Source organism: Accipiter gentilis, chromosome 7 (assembly GCF_929443795.1).
Source record: "Accipiter gentilis chromosome 7, bAccGen1.1, whole genome shotgun sequence".
Taxonomy (NCBI): Eukaryota; Metazoa; Chordata; class Aves; order Accipitriformes; family Accipitridae; genus Astur; species Astur gentilis.
In genome coordinates this window covers 24,152,009-24,174,601 of record NC_064886.1, presented here as the reverse complement: position 1 = coordinate 24,174,601, position 22,593 = coordinate 24,152,009, and the positions used below count along the sequence as shown (strand labels likewise).

The 22,593-nt window shown below is 41.2% G+C and overlaps 1 protein-coding gene and 1 long non-coding RNA gene across 7 annotated transcripts in view; one reads left to right on the top strand and one right to left on the bottom strand.

Annotated features, from left to right (window-relative positions):
• SMPD3 (sphingomyelin phosphodiesterase 3) overlaps window positions 1–13,475 on the top strand; it is a 123,801-nt gene extending 110,326 nt beyond the window's left edge. For 5 of the 6 annotated variants that reach the window (XM_049805286.1, XM_049805289.1, XM_049805290.1 and 2 more), the window contains 4 exons: window positions 1,170–1,259; window positions 2,130–2,193; window positions 7,568–7,730; window positions 9,226–13,475. In XM_049805286.1, coding sequence (XP_049661243.1) covers window positions 1,170–1,259; window positions 2,130–2,193; window positions 7,568–7,730; window positions 9,226–9,327 — 419 coding nt within the window. In that variant the 3' untranslated portion in view covers window positions 9,328–13,475. Of the gene's footprint in view, window positions 1–1,169; window positions 1,260–2,129; window positions 2,194–6,135; window positions 6,456–7,567; window positions 7,731–9,225 lie in introns of those variants that run through there. The other variant, XM_049805292.1, reaches the window with a different exon arrangement.
• On the bottom strand, window positions 1,137–22,188 carry LOC126040619 (uncharacterized). The gene is made up of 4 exons (XR_007506684.1): window positions 22,112–22,188; window positions 2,558–2,610; window positions 2,027–2,144; window positions 1,137–1,232 (listed from the first exon to the last, which is right to left on the bottom strand). It is a non-coding gene; the product is annotated as an uncharacterized LOC126040619 (long non-coding RNA).
• Window positions 22,189–22,593: the final 405 nt, after the last annotated feature.

The window sequence follows — 22,593 nt, the reverse complement described above, 5'->3', positions numbered from 1 at the left end:
GGAGAGGTCAACAGCTTCTTCCCTTGGCAAGAACAGCAGGGACATCAAACTATGATTCCTACAGTGTGTGAGCTGCATTCTGTCTAAGATACACAGCTCAAAGTTTTGTTTCTGATGTCCAAGGAGTCAGTTTTTATGCATACTTACATATTCTGTTGTCTTGGCAATAGACAGTGACAAATATGTTACAGCAGCAGTTCCAAACACAGGTGAATATTCTGCTGATCCCAAGAGAGAGCCTTCAAGTGTTGCTAAGAAGTTTTAACCTTGTAAAAGGTGTAGGTGCTGCAAGAAAAAGGTATCAGGAGCTGTTGCCAGTTTCTTTGCCATTTAACAAAAATGGAATTGTAGCAGCTGGTATTTTCAAGTTATGGTTGTGCTTGTTTCCCAGGTATGATTACTATGTTAAACAGCATGCACGGAACTAGAACTTGCTTATTTGTTCAGTGTCTGAAATTCTGATGTATACATCTTTGTAGGATATCTTACCAAATAATCCTAGAAACCTGGTGCACTGTATGCTTTAAATGCAAGGAGCACAGTAGCAATTAGCAAAAAATTAATTTCAAGTTGATGGGTCATGCTAATTATGTTTAGAATGGCTTTAATGCTGCAGATAATATCCCAAGCAAATTATGGATTGCCTGTCCTTTCTCTTATCAGTTATAGCTTGGGAAACATTCAGTCAGTGAATTCTTCTGAAGCAAGTAAAGCACAAGCTTTTATCTTCAACTTACCGAGATGTGTATATACACCCACAAACAGCCATTTACATTACCATTCTGAAGTCAGTCCAATACTCCATTGTGTCATCTATCTCAGCAGAAGTTTTGTACTGGTGTAAGCAATGCTATGTCAATGGCAGGGTAAGGAAATATGCTGGAAAACTTTCACTTCAGTTTACAGCTAGAAACTACCAAAAGATGTATTTCATATAAAGACTTTGTAGGAAAGCACGGTTATTAGCAACCATTTGTTGGAAGTTCTGATCTAGACAAGATATTGCTGTGCAGTAGAGCTACTACTGAACTGGTTCAAATCAACCTTATGTATGTATACCGAGTAGGAAGGAGGACTTGCCTTTTCCGTTGTGGCAGAACACGCCATTGTCTGGAGGTTCACAACATGTAGCTGATGTGCCTTTTCTTGGGCTGGTTCTTTCCCTGCAGAGGACAAGCTGGAGCAACAGCATTCTCTGTTTACACACTACAAAGACCCATGTCGAATTGGTCCTGGGGAGGATAAACCATGGGCAATTGGTAAGACCTTCTCTAGCCATCAGTGTCTGAACAGTTAACTTGTCTGTCACTCACGACATCTCTAAGCAGCAGGTAGTTCAGCTAACGGGCAGTAACAATTTGGTGGAGACCAAATACTTACAAGGGGTATTTCTGTACCATATATTTTATCAACCTTAACAGTGTCTTGTTGAATTATAATTAAAAACCAAACAGAGATCTTAAACTTCAGTCCATGTTCTAGAACTTATGCATCAAGCTACTTGAATGCCTTCCCACACCTATTCTACTCTTAAAATAATCTCTAGATTACTTTGGGGTGGGGGGAAGCCAAATTATTGTTTCTGTACTTTCTGCATGCAGTGAAAGCCTGCAGCTTTTGATCAGAACATTCCATTTGGTGTTCTATAAATACTGTAACTGAGGATGTAACAAAGCAACTCAATAACTCTGTGAACTTGTAGGGTTCATCTTATAAAAGATTTAATGGAACTCTAAGATAGTCATACCTGGTGAACCTCAGTTGAACTTGGTGAAGTTTTAGATCAGGAATTAGACTTTCTCTAGAGCAGCAATTATAAGTGTGAAGATGCTAAGCATAAGAATGTGGAACTGTTTAATAATGTGGCTTTACTCTGTCGTAACAGAAAAATAAAAAAATCAGAGACACTGGGGCTGAGAAACTGGAAGGGCAGAGGCAACATTTTGAAAGGTGGGAGGCAGTAGGGAGATCTGGATAGAGGAGAAATGAACACAAAGTGCTCTCAGTCAGAGCGGCCCCCTCTCACCCACATGGATGCTGTCTTCACACACCTGTGCCCCCAGAAGCTTCCCAAGAGGCAAGTCACAGGAGGTATGCTGGGACAGTCACATCTCCCTTTCTGTTTGCAGGTACCTTGTTGGATCCTGAAGGATTGTATGATGAAGAAGTGTGCACACCAGATAACCTACAGAAGTATGCAATTCCTAATCACCCATGTGCTTTAGACAATTCCTTAAAAAGCCAGTTCATTGCTTGCTATTTAACATTTCACAAATAGAGGGGTGTTTTATGGACTGTAAAAAAACCCACCCAAAAACCCCAACAAAACAAACCCAAAACCAGACATAAATTTTTACTCGGGTGTACTTGGGGAAGAGGGAAAAAAAAAAGGAAGGAAAAGTGTCTGCTTCTCTAAGTCTAATAGAGGCTTCAATGGGTGAAAAGATGAGAGCAATGGCAGTCAGTGGTTTTACGTCTCTAGAGTTGATCCTGCCCTGAACAGGTCCGTAGGACAAGAAACTCCGAGCGCTACCAAAAAGGGTACGTGGAGTTGTACCTTTCTGCAGTCTGAAAGTCTTTCTGCAGGCAGCCAGTTCCGTGGTCACGACACTGTAAAGGACAGCAACAAAAGGAAATGTAGTTCCCCTCAAATAAAAGACCCATAAAGTTTAAAACACCACCCCCAACCCAACAACTAATTACCCATTCTAGAAAGCTTGCAGAATTAGATACACCTAAACCAGCAAGCTCACAAGTATAAAGAGGTGTTAAATAGCACATCAGACATAACTAGGAATATGGCTTAATATCTATCAATGATACCAGTGCAGCATTACTTTTAGGGAATGTTTGATATTGAGATTGAGAAACAGGTACCTCTGGTTTGAGTGAGTGGACTTATGAGAAATACAATGAAAACTTAATTTGCAGATGTCTTAAGATATTTCTTGAATACCTGTACTGTTTGTTAAATAATATGGCAGTAGAGAGAAATTAATAAGCTTTGTACATTTTAGAGCAGCACTTAATGAATGTGATAATCCTTTCTGCACCTTCTCTACCTTGAAGGCTAGTTTAATGGACTAACTATAAAAGATGTTCTAGCTGTTCGTTACCAAAATATGCTAAAGAGGTAAAGTTACTTGAATTAATGAGTCTGCTTCAGTTAACACAAATCATGGAAATGGTATATTACATAGGCACAGTTTATGGTGGTGGTTTTACTGAGCACAGTATGCTGCTTGGTATAGATGGACAGTTAAGTATATTAGGTGAGGCTACCCCTTGAAGTCATCTTTGTATCAGTTTTGAACAAAGAAATTGAATTCTAGACATAAGGTCTGGGTTTAATTTATATTCAAAATAAGCATTTGTTACAGTAAGTCACACTTTGCACATTCAGGAACCTGCAAAATTTCCAGGCATTTCTGTTCACATGTTGAAAGCATGAATTTGGTACATGTGAAAGGGATTTCTGGAAAGCAAAATTAAGGTAATTTGGCCCTACAATGAAGTTTGCAAATGCAAATCTCTATGTGGGTGTAACATCTATTTTATGGTTCCAAGAGCAGGCTTGGAGCTCTTAAAAAAACCCCTGAAAAGCAAGAACCCCACCTCATGTTTTCAAGCAGCCTTTTGAAACAATCTGTCACAAAATTACTTTTGGGGTATTTTGTTTTATTCCCTGAAGAGTTACTTGTATTCAGCAATTAAGTTCCACTGACAAAGGCATGACTGATAGATAAAGAACCATCGAATCATCAGTAAAGATTTATGAGTATTACTTCTGCTACCTATGTGTATGTACAGCACCTCAGTATGAGATAACTGGAAAATATTTTTGAGTGTTGGTAACAGAACATACATAAGACTTTTTACCTACTAACTGTGGCTTTCAGTTTTCTGCAATACATTATAATTCTCTTAAACTGATGAAAAAACCTCTACTAGACCAGAAATTCCACTAGCTTTTTCTGCAGAGAAACAGGGATCTGCATATGTACGTTATATATTAAGAGAAAACACCACTTCCACGAGAGGCCGAAAGAGCCTGTCCTTCCATTTCTGCGAGGGACTGGTAAACATAAACATTGCCAGTAAGTTTAGCAAAATTTAAAGCCATTAATGGAATCTGGGCTTTAAAGACATTTAAATGTTAAATAGCCCAGAAGCTGTGGAGCACTGTCCAGCTAACAAGGATCACTCATCTACAGAGCAAAACAGGGTACAGCCTAAAATTGATCTGTTCTGAAATTTTTCAATAATAAACCTTGATCAAGCTTTACAGACATTGAAAACAGACATTTAAATTGGCAATGTAAGCTATACAGAGAATTATTTCTTCATCAGCACCCTTCCCTAGTTTATAAATAAAATGTAGTTCACATTGCTAAACTAATTAGGCCATAAAAACAGCAGAACAACTAGTTCTTAAATATTTCTTTCATGTTAAGTACAGCATACATAAAACATCAGACTAGAACATACTTGGTACAAATAATGAGCAAGTCATTTATAAATATAGAACAATTAATAAGCTAGATATTACAATCTGGGCCCTGTCACAGTGCTGGCAGCTGCGCAAGCTTCTGCTTAGAAAGGCTGCATGAAATGCACACAAATAATCTCATCTCACAAAGATGATTGTGACTTTCAAGCAAAGCACTGGAATAAGCCCTGAACAGAGTCTGGCATAGGACAGCACAGCTAAGAAACAAGATGTAAATGCAAATCTTTCCAGTCGCCACTGCTGGAGCGTGGCTTGCAATTCTGGGTGACAGGCTGCAACACCAGTTAAGTCTTCCTTAACTCGGGTGCTTCTCGCCTGAATGAGAGATGCTCCCTCGAGCTTTTTGAAGAGGGATTAAGTTTTGCTTTATGGCTCCCTTACATATACTGCTTTTCATGCTCCTTTGTTCATTGCAGCTATGGTCAGCACTACAAACAAACCATCGGCCAAAGAGCTGCATGACAGAATTTCAATACTTAAACTTTGGAGTTATTTAGGACTGAAGATCTTTCAAAGAAAAAATAAAGTTCCAATTACTTTTTATCCTCCCTTTGCGTCTTATGAATTAAGATGATTGTTCTGACAAAATTCAGGTTTAGTTGTGAAACTCAGTCATAATCAGTTACGTTCACTTGAGTTGTTAGCATTTAACTGTTAGCACCGCACAGCCAGATGTCCAGTACTTGTGTCTACTTCCTGTAGAGACAAACAGCAAACCATGGTGTATGAAGTGGTACAAGTTTTAGTCAGATGCATGCACGTTTACAATTCGTTTTCCTCATGTATTTGAAATTAACATTTCCCTTCCATGAGTAGTTGTGCCGGTTAAGTGAATACCCAGCATTCACAGACTTTTAAAAGGACATAACTGAAGCTAAAACAAATTCATCTTTTAAATTAATGCAAATAAGATTTTTTTGCAGTAGTACTGCAGCGCTAATCAGCAGTTTCTCCTACTTTGTTACTTAATTATCTTTGCCAAATATAAATACAATTTTTGAAAGAGGTCAATCCCATCAAAGAGCTTGCTTTCTTGAACCTAGAAGAGAATTTCAGGAAGTGAATCATTTGCAGTAGCGTTTTGTAGAATCAGCTTACAAACGGGGCGCAGACAGTAAGCTAATTTAATGCAAGCTATTAGATGACAGTCTAAAACTAATACATAAAAGGAAACTTACTTTCATAAACTGGTTACAGTAAACTCTAGGAACCTTCAATACCTCCCTATGTTCAAAGGGAGTTAAGGAAAGTTCTGATTAAATAACTGTAAGACCAGAATTTTGTCACTGTTATCTTTGGAAGGCACATAAAGTACTTCTTGTATGTATCAATTGACCCAAACTTACAGATTATAACACTACTGAGACCTAATCAACTGTAGCAAGTGCTGTGTCCCCCTCTGCCACCATTCAGATCCTTCCAAAGAGACAAAATCTGACAAAGAAACCATTTGAATCTCAAACATTAAAACACAGCACGGGAGTCTGGTGTTTGTCTCTTGTTCTTCCTTCATTCTGTACTCTCACGTGCATGCACTAAAAAATTTCTAAACCCAACGCCATAAAACCCATCCAAAGCCAAGTCTTAAAAACTGGGTGATGAAAAATATCTTATTTTTTTCCAAGGTGAAATTAAAGGCTTTGTACCTGCTAGGACCCAAGTTCATGGCTCAGTGTTTCTCCTGCGACAGTTGATGATGTAGCTTAATGGCGTAATCAACTCTTACAAGGGAAACCACAGAACCTTGAGCTCAGGTTTTGGCAGGTAAGTAAAGGAAAATGATTTTCAAGGAGGTGGTTTTGAAAGTAGTTTGTTTGTGTTTTGAGCCAGATAGCAAAACCACAACCTAATCTGTGCCTCTCCGCATTCACAGTTATCATGCAAAAGAGGTGCGATGATTGTACTTGATATCAGCTGTCTGCATAATACCCTATACATGCAGTTACCGTGTGCAACTCCTGCTTTTGTGTGCACAGTTGTGTCTGTTGCCTTTAGCGCTCCTTTGGTAGATCTTTTAAATAGAATACAAGAAGGTAAACCACATTTCCTTTAAAATCCAATATAACAGCAAAACAATAGAGAACAGCAGAACAACAGAGAATTATTGTAAAAATAGAGTGACAGGGACCTTTGTGGATTATCTGGTCCAAAGTCACATTCAAAGCAGGGCTAACTTCAAACTTGGATCAAGTTGCTCGGGACTTTAATAGTCTTCTGTGTAAAACCTACTGTTAAGGTTTAAGCACCCAAACTACAAATTTTAATGGGAGAGCTGCAGGTTATTTGCCTGAACACAAGACTGGTACCTAGAAAACTGATTCCTAATTTTGACTGCTTCTGTGTATGGGCTTGGGCTGGGTAATCTCTGCACAAGATGGGGGCAGTACTAACACACCCACTGAGTAAGTCCATCTCTGTAGAGGAGTTTGAAGAGTGTCACATACAGGAGTCAAATAAATTAGGCTGTCATTACTAATGAAGTAAGAGCTTGAGGTCCAAGACACAGCAATCTGATGCTAGGGCTTGCGCAAAACCAACTACCCCATGCCCAAATGTGTGTTCCTGAAAACCATTCCTCATCCATGCTCTGCCTGTAAAGCTGGCTGTCTTCATTTCAGAAGGAGTTGCTCTGATGAGAATGGAGAGGTTTGTATCACAGTGTTCTGGTTTGTTCTGAAGCAATCCATGAAACAGTTTCCTACTCTGCTAGATTCAACAACAATGGAAATCAATGGAGGGGCTGTGGGCTGCAGTGTACTACAGAGAGCAGGCAAGCAAGGTCCTCCTCTCAGATGTTTGTTCCCCTGGCTACAAGGGTAGGTCCACCAGTACAGCACCAGTAATGCCAAACCTGCCATGAGGCTTTAAGAGCGGTGTCAGCAGCTAGTACAGGTTTGTATTGCAAAACACATTTGGAAGACAATGTGCTTTACAAGTTTACAGTCCTTTTGGACAGGCATTACCCATACCAGGGGTTTGGAGAGAATCTAGTGTAATGCACAAAGGAACACAATGAGCAAACATTTAAAGCACTTGTTTTGTTTTTTAATGATATAGGGTGCTGGAAAGTGAAGAAGGAAGGAAAGGATACTTAGTCTATCCCACCAGCAAGAACCACAGTTCCAGTCAAAAGGGGAGGAAGGCGTCATTGAAAGGAAACGGGAGGAGGATTGACTATATGCTCTATACAGAAGAAGGTCTCTACCTGGAATGGAAAGTGGTGAGTTCCAGAGTTCACAAAAAGAGCTGTAACTCACACAACAAACTTGTCTGGATGGCACTGCAGCCTGTTCTGCTTGGGTTCAGATTCATACTGCACAGAGAACCTGCTGCTTTGCTGGTTTTTTACTTCTGCATGCAAGTACCTAGTTTGTAAACCTATTACATAAACCAATCTGAGTTTAAGGATTCTGGTAGCAACACTGGTAGATATGCTGCTCTTTAAAAACAAACAAACGAAAAACCTTGTTTCTATTCTTTAAACTTTTGCCAGACTAAGTGTTTTGGCTGATGCTTTCCATGCCAGCAGTATCAATATGTTTTAATCTTTTCAAGTGCCTGGATGTTCTTTTATTGTGCCTCTGAAAACCTACCTAAGTTACAAGTTGGTGATACACAGGCAGAAGTTGACACAGGCTAACCAGAATGAGAACTTGCGCTGCACTGTCTGCTTCCTGGTGTAGAACCTTGCCTTATACAGCATTCCAGGATGAAAATGAGAAACCAGTTCGCACTTATTTACCATGCCCCATTGCAGCTGCTGCAGAAGAGCAGGCAATAGAGCAGTTCAGCATAGCTTAGTGCATGATACCTCCATCTGTCTGTGCTGTTTGCATGCACTCTGTGGACACAGCAGCTTGGCCACTAAATTCTTTTAAGGCTTCCTATTTCAGACACACAAATACCAATGGTGCATCTGTGTGGTAAACCCATTCTTATATTTTGCACAAACAGCGACAAAAACAGTATTTGAATAGATTTGACCCAGATTAGGTCTTGATAAGTCTCATGCTGGCAGCATAAAGAGAGCTAAAATATCTGCGCTTCCTGCAAGCAATTCCCAAAGTACTGGCAAAGTAAGTACCTGGCCTGTAGGAGGGGACAACTGCACTGTATCAAGTAAGCATTAAGGTTGCTCCATCCAGCTTTCAGAAGCTGGGAAGCATGCAGTATCTCCTACAGAACTTTAATTTGGTCTTATGAAATGTTGCCAGAACAAAGGCTGAAATTCAGAGATGCAAGGAGCAGGGTTCCCAATTGCCTTAAGTTTCCATGAAGTTTATAACACCTCAATCTAATGAGGACAGGCTTCCTTTTTAGCTGCATGCCTTATCTGGTACAGTACGGCCAGCCCTTCCTCCCAGGTGAGTGCCTCCTTACACACATGGATTACCTACTGCAGCACTAGAGACAAGCCTGTCTGGAACAACACAGATGCTACTGTAAATGGAAAGAAAAGGTACAACAGATTTCATCCAGGCTAGTTCAACTGTGTATCGTATAAATGGTTCACCTCGTCAACTGCACCACACTGCCATGCCCTGTGTGACAGATAGTTTGCCATTAGCCCAGCCAGGCTAGACTGGTCCCATAGATCCACTAATACAGTAAGGTTGCTCAGAGTAAACTAAAAAGAGGCATAAAAGCAGAGTCCTGGTGTGTGGTACAACAGATCAGTTTTCCACTTGCTTCTTTCTTTTGTTTTCCTTCTGCAGGAAGTGGAAGAGTTCAGCTTTATTACCCAGTTAGCAGGCTTGACAGATCACCTACCAGTAGCAATGCGTCTCATGGTATCTACAGGAGAAGATGACCCTTAAAACTGACCAGCTTTGAGAGATTAGGAGGGAAACGTTAACGATACTACGAAAATATCAGAGGATAAGAACGAACTATTCTGGTGCCGTGTTAGGAAAGGCGACCAGACCTGGGCTACTCCCAGAATGTACCAACAATGACGGATATAAAAAGGGAAGAAATGGAAGGGGTTGTGGCCAAAAGCCACATCACAAGTTGCTCAGGCAACAGGGCAGGCCTGTACTACAATGCTTTCACTGTGGACCGAACGGAGCCAAGATGGAAGTCCTAATTCCTTCTGAACCAGTGCCATTCTTACTAAAACATGTTTTTATACTAATATATAGCACAATTTAGTTTGTAATTAGTCTGTGAGTTAGTGCTGCTCAATGGTTTTTTGCATCATTTCTTTGTATAACTAAGAAGCTAAAGCTTTTTTCTTTTTTAGCCTGTTAAAAGTTGTAGTAGCGTGCTTGCATCAGTAGCATGCGCCCGCACTGCATGCCACTCTGAGATAAAATAGTAAGATACCATGGGGAATATCAGAATGGAAGTGACTTCAAAAATCAGATACCAGCCAAAGCAAGGCATTCTGGGACTGGCAAACCCTTCTGTCATTACAGATAGGCCTTCAAACAAACAGACAAAAACTCTCTTAAATTTGCAGACCAATACTTTCCTGTCTGATTTAAGGATACTTAAAAGATCTGGAATTAAGACTTTAAGAACGCAGTTCTACCCTTATTCCAACTGTGTTCCCACTGAAATCATGAAGTGTTTTGTCTGAATAATGACTCCAGAATTGGGCCTTTAGCTTTCAAAGCGCAACTTATTCCCTTAAGAAGAAATATAATTCCCCTGTAATGTCTTTTCTTTCTTTCCCATAGATGGGGCAGTTCTGAATTATGGTATGGGATGATATGTATGTTACAGTAGAGTGAATAGATTCCTGTAGTACCATTGGTAACACCAGAGCCAACATTCTGCCTTAGCTAGAAAGAGTAAGTGGGAAATAGCTTGTAAAATGCATGCTAGATATAGAGTTAAAATAAATGTAAGTGACATTTTGGGGGAAAAAGTGTAGAACAGCATATGATTGATAAGGCAGGATAACCTAACAATTTTCTAAAGGAATCAGTACGCTTAAATGGAAAGCGTAGCATGGCTAGCTAGAGAGCAGAGAATAGAACTGTGACTCTCAGCCTTAGGTAACTACTTCCTAGGAGCAGAGGGTTTGTTTATATCTGTGAGACACAATTCTCCATTTGTTATGCACTCACAGACTTTAATAGGGGTCCTGCCATCTAATTTGTATGTTCTTTCCACCACAGCTCTTTAAATCTGGGGCTCCCCTCTGCCATCTTATCCCTGTAACCTGACCTACCTAGCCTCTGTAACCTTAACAAAAATAATGAAAAGCTGAGAATCAGGTCCATAATGAGACTTGGCATTTTTTTTTAGGGATTTAAATTCAGAAGGGTTTGTGTTGCTGGGAGAACAATGAGACTCCTTGTGTTTTAACTGTTTCTTCTGCCTACTTCCTGTTCAATTTCAGTGTTATTTCCTCTTGCATTACAAATTCCCTGCATTAAAAAGAGAAGAGTTAATCTAATACACTTACTCCATTAAGTAAACTCTTTTAGTTACATTGGCCACAAACTCCTGAAGATGCTTTTGTTTTGGTTTAGTTTACACCTGCTAGGAATCAGCTTGAGCTAAATCAGAATAGATATAAATTGGAAATCCAGTCTGCGCAGGTACTGGCTCAATTAGCTACAGTAAACAGTGGAACTTTTACTTAGATCAGCCTGATTTTGCAAGTAGAGAAACTCTTAATAGCCATGAAAGTACTGGACTAACAGTATTGGCTAATTCCAAGTAGGTAGTAGGTCACACTCTCCCACTGCACCTGGTCTTGACAGATTTTATGCCTCCTTTTCCAGTCCTGGCATCCCTTCAGCAGAGACTGCCTCTTAAAAGTGTTCTGTGCCAAACCATGGGGTAGTCTGCAAGTGTAACCCATGGGGACTCAAAAATGGAACCAGACTCAATTCCCCTTTTTAATAAAATTAGGAATTCAAGTTTACAGCATCAGAGACTTTAGTGTACTATCCCAGTGCACCACCAGTTTCCCACTTTGTATGTTTCTCTTTATACAGAGGGTGCACGTATGTGCAATGTGTTTTTCTGGTTTCTTATCTCTCCACCCAATTCAGAAAAACTTGTACCTGAAACAATGCTTTTAATCCTATTTTCTACCTTGCTTGTATTTTATTAACCTTTTTAAAAAAAAAACAAACAGTATCAGTAGCAACTTGTGTGCTGTCCAGCAGCTAATTTCTCAGTAGTAAGATTAAATAAGGTACAGTATTTTTAATAGCTTTCCTAACAATGTAAATTACAATTTGATATCAACTTCACTAAGTATCAGTTGCAGGAGCTGAATTTGACACTGTGTGGGATATAATCATAAAACTACTGCCAAACAACGTTACATTATTTACAGTAAAACTAACATGGTCTAAATTACTTTTAAATTAGTTCTGTGGCTTTGTGCTAACTAAAAACCAGGCACTTTTGTCAACTTTGAGATACACTGAGAAATATTTTTTCAAATTTGAAGTAAACTGTTTTAGATTTTGATGTTCTTAGTTTCTCAGTGACCAAGAAACTGATAGTTGTAAAATGTTCTCTCTAAACAATACACTCACATTTAATCAGTCTAGGTAGTTCTTACTAATTTACTGTCTTAAGGATCTAACTTTGCAAGAGTGATGCTGGGAGGTACAGCATTGTGGCACCACTGTACAGATGTTCCTTGCTTTTCTGCGTTGATCCTGTGCCTTCTAATGCCTTGGTATGCTTGCAGAACTGGGAGACAGTGTGTACCAGTGAACTGTAACAAACAGGCTTTTCTTTCCAGAAGAGTAACATCCTGGAGAAGAACAAGTTTTGTCTACACCACTACTACCACAGTTCATATACTATCTCACAGAGAATCATTCAGACAATGCCTGTACCAGCAGGATATCAGTCATTACAAGCCTTAGAGAGATACTATGTAACAGAACATTTGCATTTAAAAAAAAAAAGGGGGCGGGGGGGGGGGGGAGCAGGGGAGGGAGAACATGCCCAGGAAATCAAACCCTGGATAGTTTTTTCAGATCTCAGTTCCACATTGCTTAAGGATAGCATGACCCAATTTATTAGTAGGAGGTTATTTATAAGAAATTTGAGTTAAGCTTACTCTACTATGCTTACCCCACTTTGTACAGGAATTTCAGGTATCTTCAAGAAGTGGGTGATAACACTATGCTTGGTTTAATAACTGCCACTGAACAGGGATACTGTAGATGAAGCATCATCTGTTTTTATAAAAGCTAGATAACATCTTCTGTTTCTTATGTCCACTTTGCATTTTACAACAGCACTTCTAGAACAAGTGAACAAAAGACACAAATAAGGACAGCCAGAAACTAAGAACTTCCAGAAGTTTCAAGGATGTTGGGTCCTTACAAAGTTGGTATCTTTAGATCACTTCAAAAACACAAACTACAGAACAGTCTCTCAGGCATATTCAGATCCAGTTCATCTGTGCACTGTTTCTCTGAGGGATGCTTTGCACCACAGCTCAGCCACTGAGGACCAGGGTAGTAGCACCTAGTGTATACCTTCGTGCTATGTGAAAAAGCATTTACTATAACTAATTCAAGTGGTGGCCAGCTCGTTTTATCCCATCACAAACTGGACGCTTAATAGAAACTGTCCAAAGCAACCAAACATGAACTGTACCACAGACTGGCTCCAAGAGAAGCCTGCAGCCTGCTGAGGTGTAGCCTGCTGTAGGGAAACCCTTGAGAAAGCCATCTGGTATAACAAGTTTACCTATCTTGTGCTAGTATTACAACAACGTTTTGTCCCAGAAGCACTCTCAGCTAGCCTGGCTAGACCCTCAGTCCTACTTGTTGGGTAAGACAGTAAGATTTAAGGAACTTACAATTCCAATAAAGATTGTGTTTTTTTAAAATGGCCTTTTGTTTGGTGGTCCAGATTAAGCCAATCTGACTGTCCCCAGCTTGGTCTCTGAGCTACCCTGGGATCACAGAGCAGCACATCAGTGTCAGCACATATCATCAGCTCAAAAATGAAGCATTTTTACCTCCTCCTGGCACTATAGGATGAGAACACAAATACAATTCAAGCACTTTGAAAAACTCCCAGTTTTATCACCATTACAATGAGGGTCAAATTGTTACTGAAAGTCTCATTTTTCCATGCCGTCTTGTTTTAAATATAATCTTGATGCTTTTAAAAACTTGTATTATTGCTGAGGTTTAGAAATCCTATAATAAGAATAACCTTTTTTATTTCAATGATTTTTTCGGTATTGTATCCTTCTGGAACCTAATGTTTTTATATGGTAAGCACACACCTTCTGACATTTTGTTATAAATGTATTAAAAAAATAAAAATTTAAATATTTTCATTGGTTTCTTTGCCTGCAAGAAAACCACAATCTCAGACCTGATAAAAACAAGGTATTTTGAACAATAGGGAGGGGTTTTTGTCTTTTATTGGTGCTGAAAGGAATAACTGGTTGATGCAAACAAGATAATAAAATTTCAAGGCTCAAATGATTCTGTGCAGTCCACTTTTTCTAGTTTTGTAATGTGGAGTCTGATGGCACTAACAGAAATCTGACTCTAAGGTGCAGTCTGGTGGGTGGCTCAAGTACAGTCTTACTGTGCTGTGCCTGTTCCAGTGAATCTGCAGAAAATAAAGGGTGAAAGAAAGGAGTGCTTTTAACTCACCCTCCACCTTGGCCTCTACTGCTCAAACATCCCCTGCACAGACACCCCCCCCTCAGTTTTCAAGGCATGCAACCTTCAGGCAAGCATTCACAGTGCCTGCTGCAGGCTGCAAACCTGAACACCGCCTCTTGCACCAAGCCCATGCTTTAAGTACAAGGATATGCATTCTACTAGCATTCAATGTAAGACCACTTCACAAGAATGATTTCTTATTATGCAGTTGTGCATCTTGACATCTCAGCAGTTACCTAGTCCCTGAACTAGTGGAGAGCAGGGTTTTATCTTTATACTGTCAGTCAAAGATAATTAAAAAAGAAAACACCCCCCCTGCCCAGTACATACATCCTTAAGAGATCCAGTGATTTAACAAAACAATGTCAAGTGAAAAGAACCCATTTTACTGGCTCAGTCTTTCTGAAGAGGCCTCAAAGTCCTTTATAAAAGCCAGTAGGGAACCGCACCTTGAAGAATTTATTTTTTCCGCAAGCAGAAAGGAAGAAATCAGTGCAATGCAAGTGATGAAGGAAGAGTACAGTGCACAAGTTGCTTGTCATTAGCTCAGGAAGGAACCACTCCATCTTGTCAGACAGGATGTTAGACATGGATCTCTGCAGCTTTCTCCATCGCTGCACAGGTGATTTTTGTCTGCATTCTGATGCTACCACAGCATTATACTTTGACAGACTTCATTTTCCAGTGGTGGATTCCTAGTATGTTCCTCTCCTGCAATATCTGATCTATTTTTCCATTGTTACAGTTTGCATTATTATGTAAGCAGCTCATGAGTGGGTTCCCCTCTATGAACTGCTATAGAGCCACAAGGTAAAACACAACAATTTCTTGGACAGTTTGCGCCTTCTAGACAGCTAACCAAGAAGAACAAGTACAGAAAATTGTAACTCTTTCCTGCTCCCTCTGCCCCAGGAGTTGTAGTGTAGTTTATTATGAACTCATGCCCACAGCTGCCTGTCAGTCAGCACTATAACTGCAATGCCATCTGCCTCTTTGGCTATTGTACAGATTCTCTTGGCAAAGCACCTATTAAAACACAAACCTCCCTATCCCACCAAAATTCCTGCTAGGAATGCTGCTGAAACCGTTACTCTTCTCTCCCTTTTCTTTGACAATTTAATACTTTGACATAACCAATTCTCCTTGTTGCAGCAAATTCAAGTTGCTTACCTACATTTTCATGGCCTTTCAAAAGACACTGTCTTACCCTCTAGTGTTGTTTTTGACTACTCCAGATTTCCCATCTACCACTCCTTGAATCTGTAAGCCCTTCGTATTTTCTTCCATATTTTCCCTGACATTTAAGGAAGGCTCCAAGCAGCCATTTGTGACATCAGTGAGTGGGGCTTGCTAGAAAGACTGGCAGCTAAACAGCAATTCTCTTTCTCATCTTTTACATAACAGCAGACATAACAACTGCTCCTTACAACCATTAGATGTGAACAGGAAGAAATGTGCATTAATTGCTGGTAAGATTAGAAGAAAAAGAGAGGAGAAAAAAAAAAGTATCCAAGGATTGTTACACATTGGGTCTGTGTACCCAAAAAGATCACGGAATCTCCATCAACATTTAGTCTGGGGCATATATTCATCTCGTTTCCCTCCTCCCCTGAACGCCCCAAAACCCCTTTATAGGTCTGATGAACATTTCATACTATTGCAAATCATACGAGCTGCTGAGGTTGTGCTCAGCCCTACAACATGCCACAGTGCCCATGCCAATACCATTGCCTTTCACACTGATAGAGGCCTTTGCAACCTGTGAACCCAATCCACCTGCCTTCACCGTTTGTTATGTCCTCTTGCCTTCCTCCCATCTGACTCACAGACCCTTTGGGGCAGAACACCATGTCATTGTCCTCCTGTCTTTTATACAGCACCCAGCACTACACTGCCAAGGAAAATGGTTCCTAGGCACCAAGAACCATCTAAACAGTAAACTAATCAAAAGAGGAGATTAACCATAGTAGAAAAATGCTACAGCCTTCTTTAAACTGAATATAATCACATAAAATAAAGGGATATTTTCCCAACATTCCTATTAACAAACTAGCTTTCAGCTGGCTTTCCTGTCTGTAAATTGCATAATTCCTGGAAAACAGCATCTGCTTACTCTGTTCCTCTGGAAATGTCCATAAAAGCATCTGCTTACTCTGTTCCTCTGGAAATGCTTCACCTTCCCTCACTCCCCACATAAACATCTTGTACTCACCAACACACACGTGCGCAGTTTCCACCACTGCCAAACCCTCTCTTTGCTTTTTCTATGTAAACCTTTGATGTCTCCAAAGCCAAACCCGGCAGAACAACTCCAAACCGCTTCAAGTGCCACGGTATGGTTGGTAAACCAGGTGTGCCACAATACCCTTTATCCATATAAACACTGCAACAAAAGCCTAAAGCTTCGCAGTAGTTTTCACTGTTGTGCTATATCTGTTACAACAGGTTTTTTCCAAAGTTCTGCTAAAGCTCCTCATGTTATGGCAGCATGTCCAAAGCAACCAGAAGCCTTAAAGTCCCATTCCTATTCGCAAATGTTTTGACTCTTCCAAATCCCAGCAACGAGATCGTCACCTAATGAGCTCAATAGAAACATTAATGTAATCCTGAATGCTGTACTGTCATTGGTAGACTGACTGTTAATATCTCTGACCACTTTCCACCCTGCTAAAACACAATTTGCCTCACAGATAGTCACATTAAACACTGTATTAGCTAATAACTGATACAAATCCTTCTGCATTAATACAAAATGGAGGATGATGGCCAAGACATTGCAATGTTAGACCAGAGAAAGAGAGCTGCCTGTAGAAAGGATAGTGGCATGTTTGTAAAGCAGGGGGGGACACACCCTACACATTTAAACTGTGAGCTGTGATTCCACAAATGCCTAGCACAATGACTCACCCAGAGTTCAGGATGCAACTATGGCAAGAACTCCTCTATTGCATAACAATTCTTCAGTAATTTTAAGATTCTGGATGATGCAGTAAAAACAACTGAAGGGGTTTCCAATGCTGCCACAGCACCACATACTACAGCCCCTGCACGGGCAGCCTCTAAAAACTTTGTATTTGAAAGAAGCAATGTGGGAGTTCATAACCTGGAATCACCCAATGGCAGTATATTCTGAAATCACCCAATGGCAGTATATTCTGAGTGGCTCCCACTGCAATGAATGGAAAGAGATGAGCATGATGAGGGAAAGATGATGTCATTCCCCATCAAATTAATGAGAACAAAGGTACCTAATAACAAGAGGTTCATGAACTTCTAAATTAGCAGAAGACTGTCAGCTTGAACACCCTGGACCTGCTACAATTTGGGTAACATCCTCACTACCTTTTTGGATCTAACTAGGTATAATTGTTACCTTCTTCGTGTTTGGCTGCAACAGGTTCTTAAATACCTTTCAAATGCCAATCCAGAATTTTGAACACCCAGCAAAATACAGCTGGATCTTTCCTTACAATTAAAAACTTCTCCAGAAGTCAACTGCCACACTGTCACCAGCTTCAGCAAAGCCAAAACTATATGTTTTATATATTGCTTAATAAGGACCTTCAGGATATCAAGGAACAAAAGGCAGCTGCAAGGTCCACAAGATGCCAACGGAAAAAAAATCCTAGGCCTAGCATGGTGCCAAGCACTATGCTAAATATATTTCTAATGAAAGGTGTATCACACAAGACAAACTAATTTTCAGTACGCATCCTGGTCCATTATCTCAGCCTCAAAATAAGACTGTTATGAAACAGGTATTTAAACTCTATTTTCTGTTACTCCTTGGTTACATACAATTTCTCTTTTTCATATTTGCCGAGAAAGCTATTTATAGCCACAGCAAACTTGGACTTTTTAAAAAAACATGTCTTGTATCCCACAATAAGCACATAAGGAGGACTTCATGCTGTAGCTACTTCATTAATTATTAGATTGGTGTTCTTGGAACTCTGTGGCATTTTTGAACTAACAGTGCTTATCCTGGTGAGATTACTCTTGCCCACAGCTGACCTTGAGTGTCCTTCCACCTCGCTGCAAAAATCCTTGGCCTCACTGTTCTGCATCTGTGTGTTCCAATGTTAGAGCAAATTAGAAGCTGTAAACGTAGCATTTACTATACCCTGACAGAAAAAAACGCTGAGTCTGGTTAAATGCTGGGCAGTGGCTCCATACCCAGTGTAAGAAGTCCTTGTCCAGGCCTGGAGTCCCAGCAGCTGACAATTAAAAGGTTTCTGACCACAAGACCAGACAAGTTCAAAACCAGCTTCCAAATGACCACAATGGAATACAAAACAAACAAACAAAAATTCCTCTCCAAAACCCCACTGCTTTTAAAACAGTTTGATGTATTTTTAAAGACAGATTATATGCATGAGCCCTACTACAGGAAGGGACTATACAGAGCAACCCAGAAGGTCTCACTCAGTTCTATGTTTGGTTTGAGGACAGGGGAAAAGTACTGAATTTCTTCTGCTTCTGGGTAATTCTTATTTACAAGTGCAAGCATAATTATCTGTTTGGGACCTTCAGTTTATTATTTTAAAAAAATAACTGATATTTTTATTAATGTTTTAAACATAGACAGAACTGGTGCTTACTAGCAGAAACTCTTCCAAGTATGAATAGCTCCCTGTCAAGGCTCTATGCAAGAAGACTGACTTAAAGCAGGGCAGGGGGGAATAGAAAAAAAAGGAACGGAAGGAGGAGATACTCCATCTACAGACACACTATAAAGATATGACAGCATCTAAAAAAGTAAGAACATTAAGAAAGATTAAACGGGCCTTAGTTATTTGGGAAACATTCCACAGTACAAACACTGCTGACTAGTTTTGTTGGTGGGAAGGATGACTATACCTTGCCTTTAGAAATACTTTTTTATTAAATCTTATTTTAAATATAGTTATTTGATTAGCTGTTGCCCAGCCAACCCAGGGAATGCAAATACAGACTGTCTCAAAAAGAGAGTCATAGCTCTCAGCTTTTAAGGGGAGGTAAACAATGGAGCAGTGTATCTAGTTCCCAGCTAGAGGCAGACACACAAACGGAATATTCTCCCCGTAAGCAAAGGGATCCAGGCAGCAGCATCCAAGAAAGCAGCAAGAAGCTGGCAGTGGATATAAGGCTTGCATCGACCTCAACAGATGATCTCCTGTGAGAAAATACCTTTATTTATTCAGGCAGACTACACGGCCTAGCTGACTGGCACCATGACAAATACAAAAATGGCAGCATTCTAAACTGGGACTCATCCTGCCATTGAGGGAGGCTTCAAAGAAAAAGAACAGGCTAAACAGCACCTAAAAGGGCAATGTCATGTCCTTACTGCAAAACTCCTGTTGATACCTGATGACTGCCACTGTAGAACACGGAACATACTGCTAACCAGACCTGCACATTAGCGTATCTACAACGGATCATTAGAAGAGTTCAACTCTCCATAACACAGCCCCGACACTAACCTCGTTTGGGAAGAGCCGCTTATATGATCTGAGGTGCTGGTGCCCCTTTTGAAAGGGAAATGCTACTTATACCTCTACCCTGCTCTTTCATTCATATAATCTATAAACATCAAATAAAAACTATAGCCTGGCAGTGCAGGCATTGCACCTGAATACAGTAAGAGATTGGCCTTGAAAAGCTTCCTATTTGTGATGAACACAAAAGAAAACACACAGAAATTAAATGTTTTGTCGGTATATACTCATGAAACCCGTGGAGCAGAGTGCCCTGCTACAACAGACATAAAGCCTATTTGTATTGAAATACAAAGACATAGTCTTTCCTAGATTTTTCTCTGCCTTCTTCCCTTTTTGGGAACTCTTTTGATGTATATGCAGGGTATGTGCCAAGACAACGCAAGAAAAGGTGAAAACGTAACATTTAACATGGAAGTTGACCTTATGGTTCATTTATTCTGCTGTGCAATATAGAGGGAACTGATAGTTTTTGTTGAGCGCTAGTCTACATTATGCAGAAAGAGAAGGGTGGGGCAGGAGAAATCTAAAAAAAATTTATTTAATGAATGAAGGAGAAGAAATGTAACTTCCCTAACAGTTTCATACAAACCAGAAACAGATACTAAGCCATCCTAATACAATACAGCAGCATAATTTTCACTACACGACCATAACATGTTAACATGCTGCCTCCACCAAGATCTTCATTCTATGCCTAGAGGCTCAGGATTAGTGCTCTCTAATGACACACAGGCTTCACCAGATAACTTTGCTGTAATTTTACCACACTTTCACCATGCCTCATCAGTGCCTTCAGATAAAGTTTTGGTTTTATGCTTCAGTTCCAGAAGCATAAACTTTAGGTGAAACATTTTTGTATGCAGAAACACCTTTTGCTGAAGAGAAATGCAAGTCCCTGCCTAATTCTGGGAGACTTCCTGGCTTGCTTTTCTGTTAGCCTCTGAAACCTCTGCTTTGCTTTCAGGATAGACTGCCTAGTCAAGAGGGCACAAAGGAGGTTGGAGGAATAAAAGTGACTGCCATTGATTTTAAGCAAGAATGAGGCTTAATGAGGAGCAGTGCCAACAGGGTCACTTAAGGGACCACCACTTAAAATCTCCTAAGAGAATGAAACTACCAGATTTGGAGCACAAAGACCATTTTAACCACTCAGATGAGAGCATGCTACTGAAGACAAGTAGTGACAGAGATAGCTGCATATGTAGGCAGCTGAGGCTAATCAGTGTCACAACACAGGAGGTATGATAAAGCTGCTACGATCATTTGTTTTTAAAATGGAGGAGAAAAAAAGTGTTTTAAAATGAACCGGGGATGACTAGAATTTTACATAAAGAACCGTTTCCCTAAGTCTTCAGCCTTGCATGTATAGATTACAACAGAATAACACTGAATTTAACCCAAAACTGGGCTCGGCAACTAATATTTTCCTTTTATCCCCCACTGCTCTCTCCCTTCTTCCTGCTAGGGCAAGGAAAGCTATGATATAAATGCTAGCCATAACACAAAGGTATCATAAGGGGGACAAAATCCACAAAAAACCCTTACTCTTTGCCTTTTTGTCAGTCAGCGCAGTTTCAAAAAAATAGCTGTTTAGACATAGTGTTTGTAAAGGCGTATCTAGAAGACAAAAAAATAAAGTTTACAGCTAAATCAGACCTAAAAGCAACCGAACTTCAGTGTTACTAAAACAAATGAAAAAAATGAAGCCTTTCATTTTATACCTCTAAAGAAAGAGGCTATGTGCGTTCAAAATGGTTTTTTCTCTTCCTAAGCTTTCTACCAAAAGGCCACAGGCCAGTGTCTCCACTCACAGGAAACAGGCTGAGAAGTATTATGGAGAACTCTTACAACATCAGCTGAGGAGATAAGAGACCCTAAGCACTACTGCTGTTTTAAAAACACCAGGGGCACGAACATCCAATACTAAAGCCACTAGCTTGGTCCTCATCTTACTCACTACTTGGTACAATGTCCCAGCATGCCAGGATACACACATGGCAAGCAGCAAGCAAAATTATACACTACCAATGTTCTTCTCATACCAGTTCATTACCTATGTGTGTCCTTGGTTTCCTCAGTCTGGAAGTCACACAGAAGCACTCAACACATTAACTTTTGTTTCTGAAGTCCCACTATTACTTCTAAAACAAAGCAGGCCTCTAAGCCGGCCAAAGTTTGCTTCCTCGTGCAAACCTGTGGACTGGAAGCAGGTACTGACACAACTTATTTTATATAGGAAACAACCAGGCTCCTTGGGAGGTGCAGACCCGCCAGGACAGCAGGGCCGGCGGGTGCAGCAAGGTCAGCCACAGCCCAGTAGGAAGGGCCATCGCAGCGAGACGGGTGAGGGCCCGGCCGGCGCGCCCCACGACGGCGGCGGCCAGCGCCGCCCTGACTGGAAACCGCTCCAGAGCTTGACGCCCAGGGCCGCCCGCCGCGGCACAAACGGCTCGGCCACCCCCCCTACCCCCGCAGGACAACACCTCCCCGGCCCGGCTTACGGCGGCCTTCCCGCGGCGCAGACACGAGCCGCTGCTCCCTCGCCGCCACGGCGGCGGGGAGGGTGGGGGGATATAAGGAGAACATGTCTGTCCCCTCTCCCGAGGCGGCAGGAGGCCAAAATGGCGGCCGCCCGGCCTGAGGAGGGGGCTCGGCCAATCAGGAGCGGGGCTCGCGCGCCGGGCGGGCTGTGGGCCGGCGCGTTCCCGAGAGAGCTGGGGCGCCGGGGGCGCGCGGCCGCGGCGGGCCCGGCCGAGGGGCAGCGGCGGAGCCGCGACGCTCCTGTCGCCGAGACCGGGGGCGGCGGGAGGAGGTGCCGCCAGATTCGAGAGGCAGCCCGGGGCGAACGGCCGCCTGCCTGCCGCCCCCTCACCTTCCCCGTTGGGAGGCTGCAGGGGAGCCGCTTTATTGCTAGCGAGTTCCGGATGCGCTCACGGCCCTTTCCCCCGAAGCACGGGATATGCGCTCACGGCCCTTTCCCCCT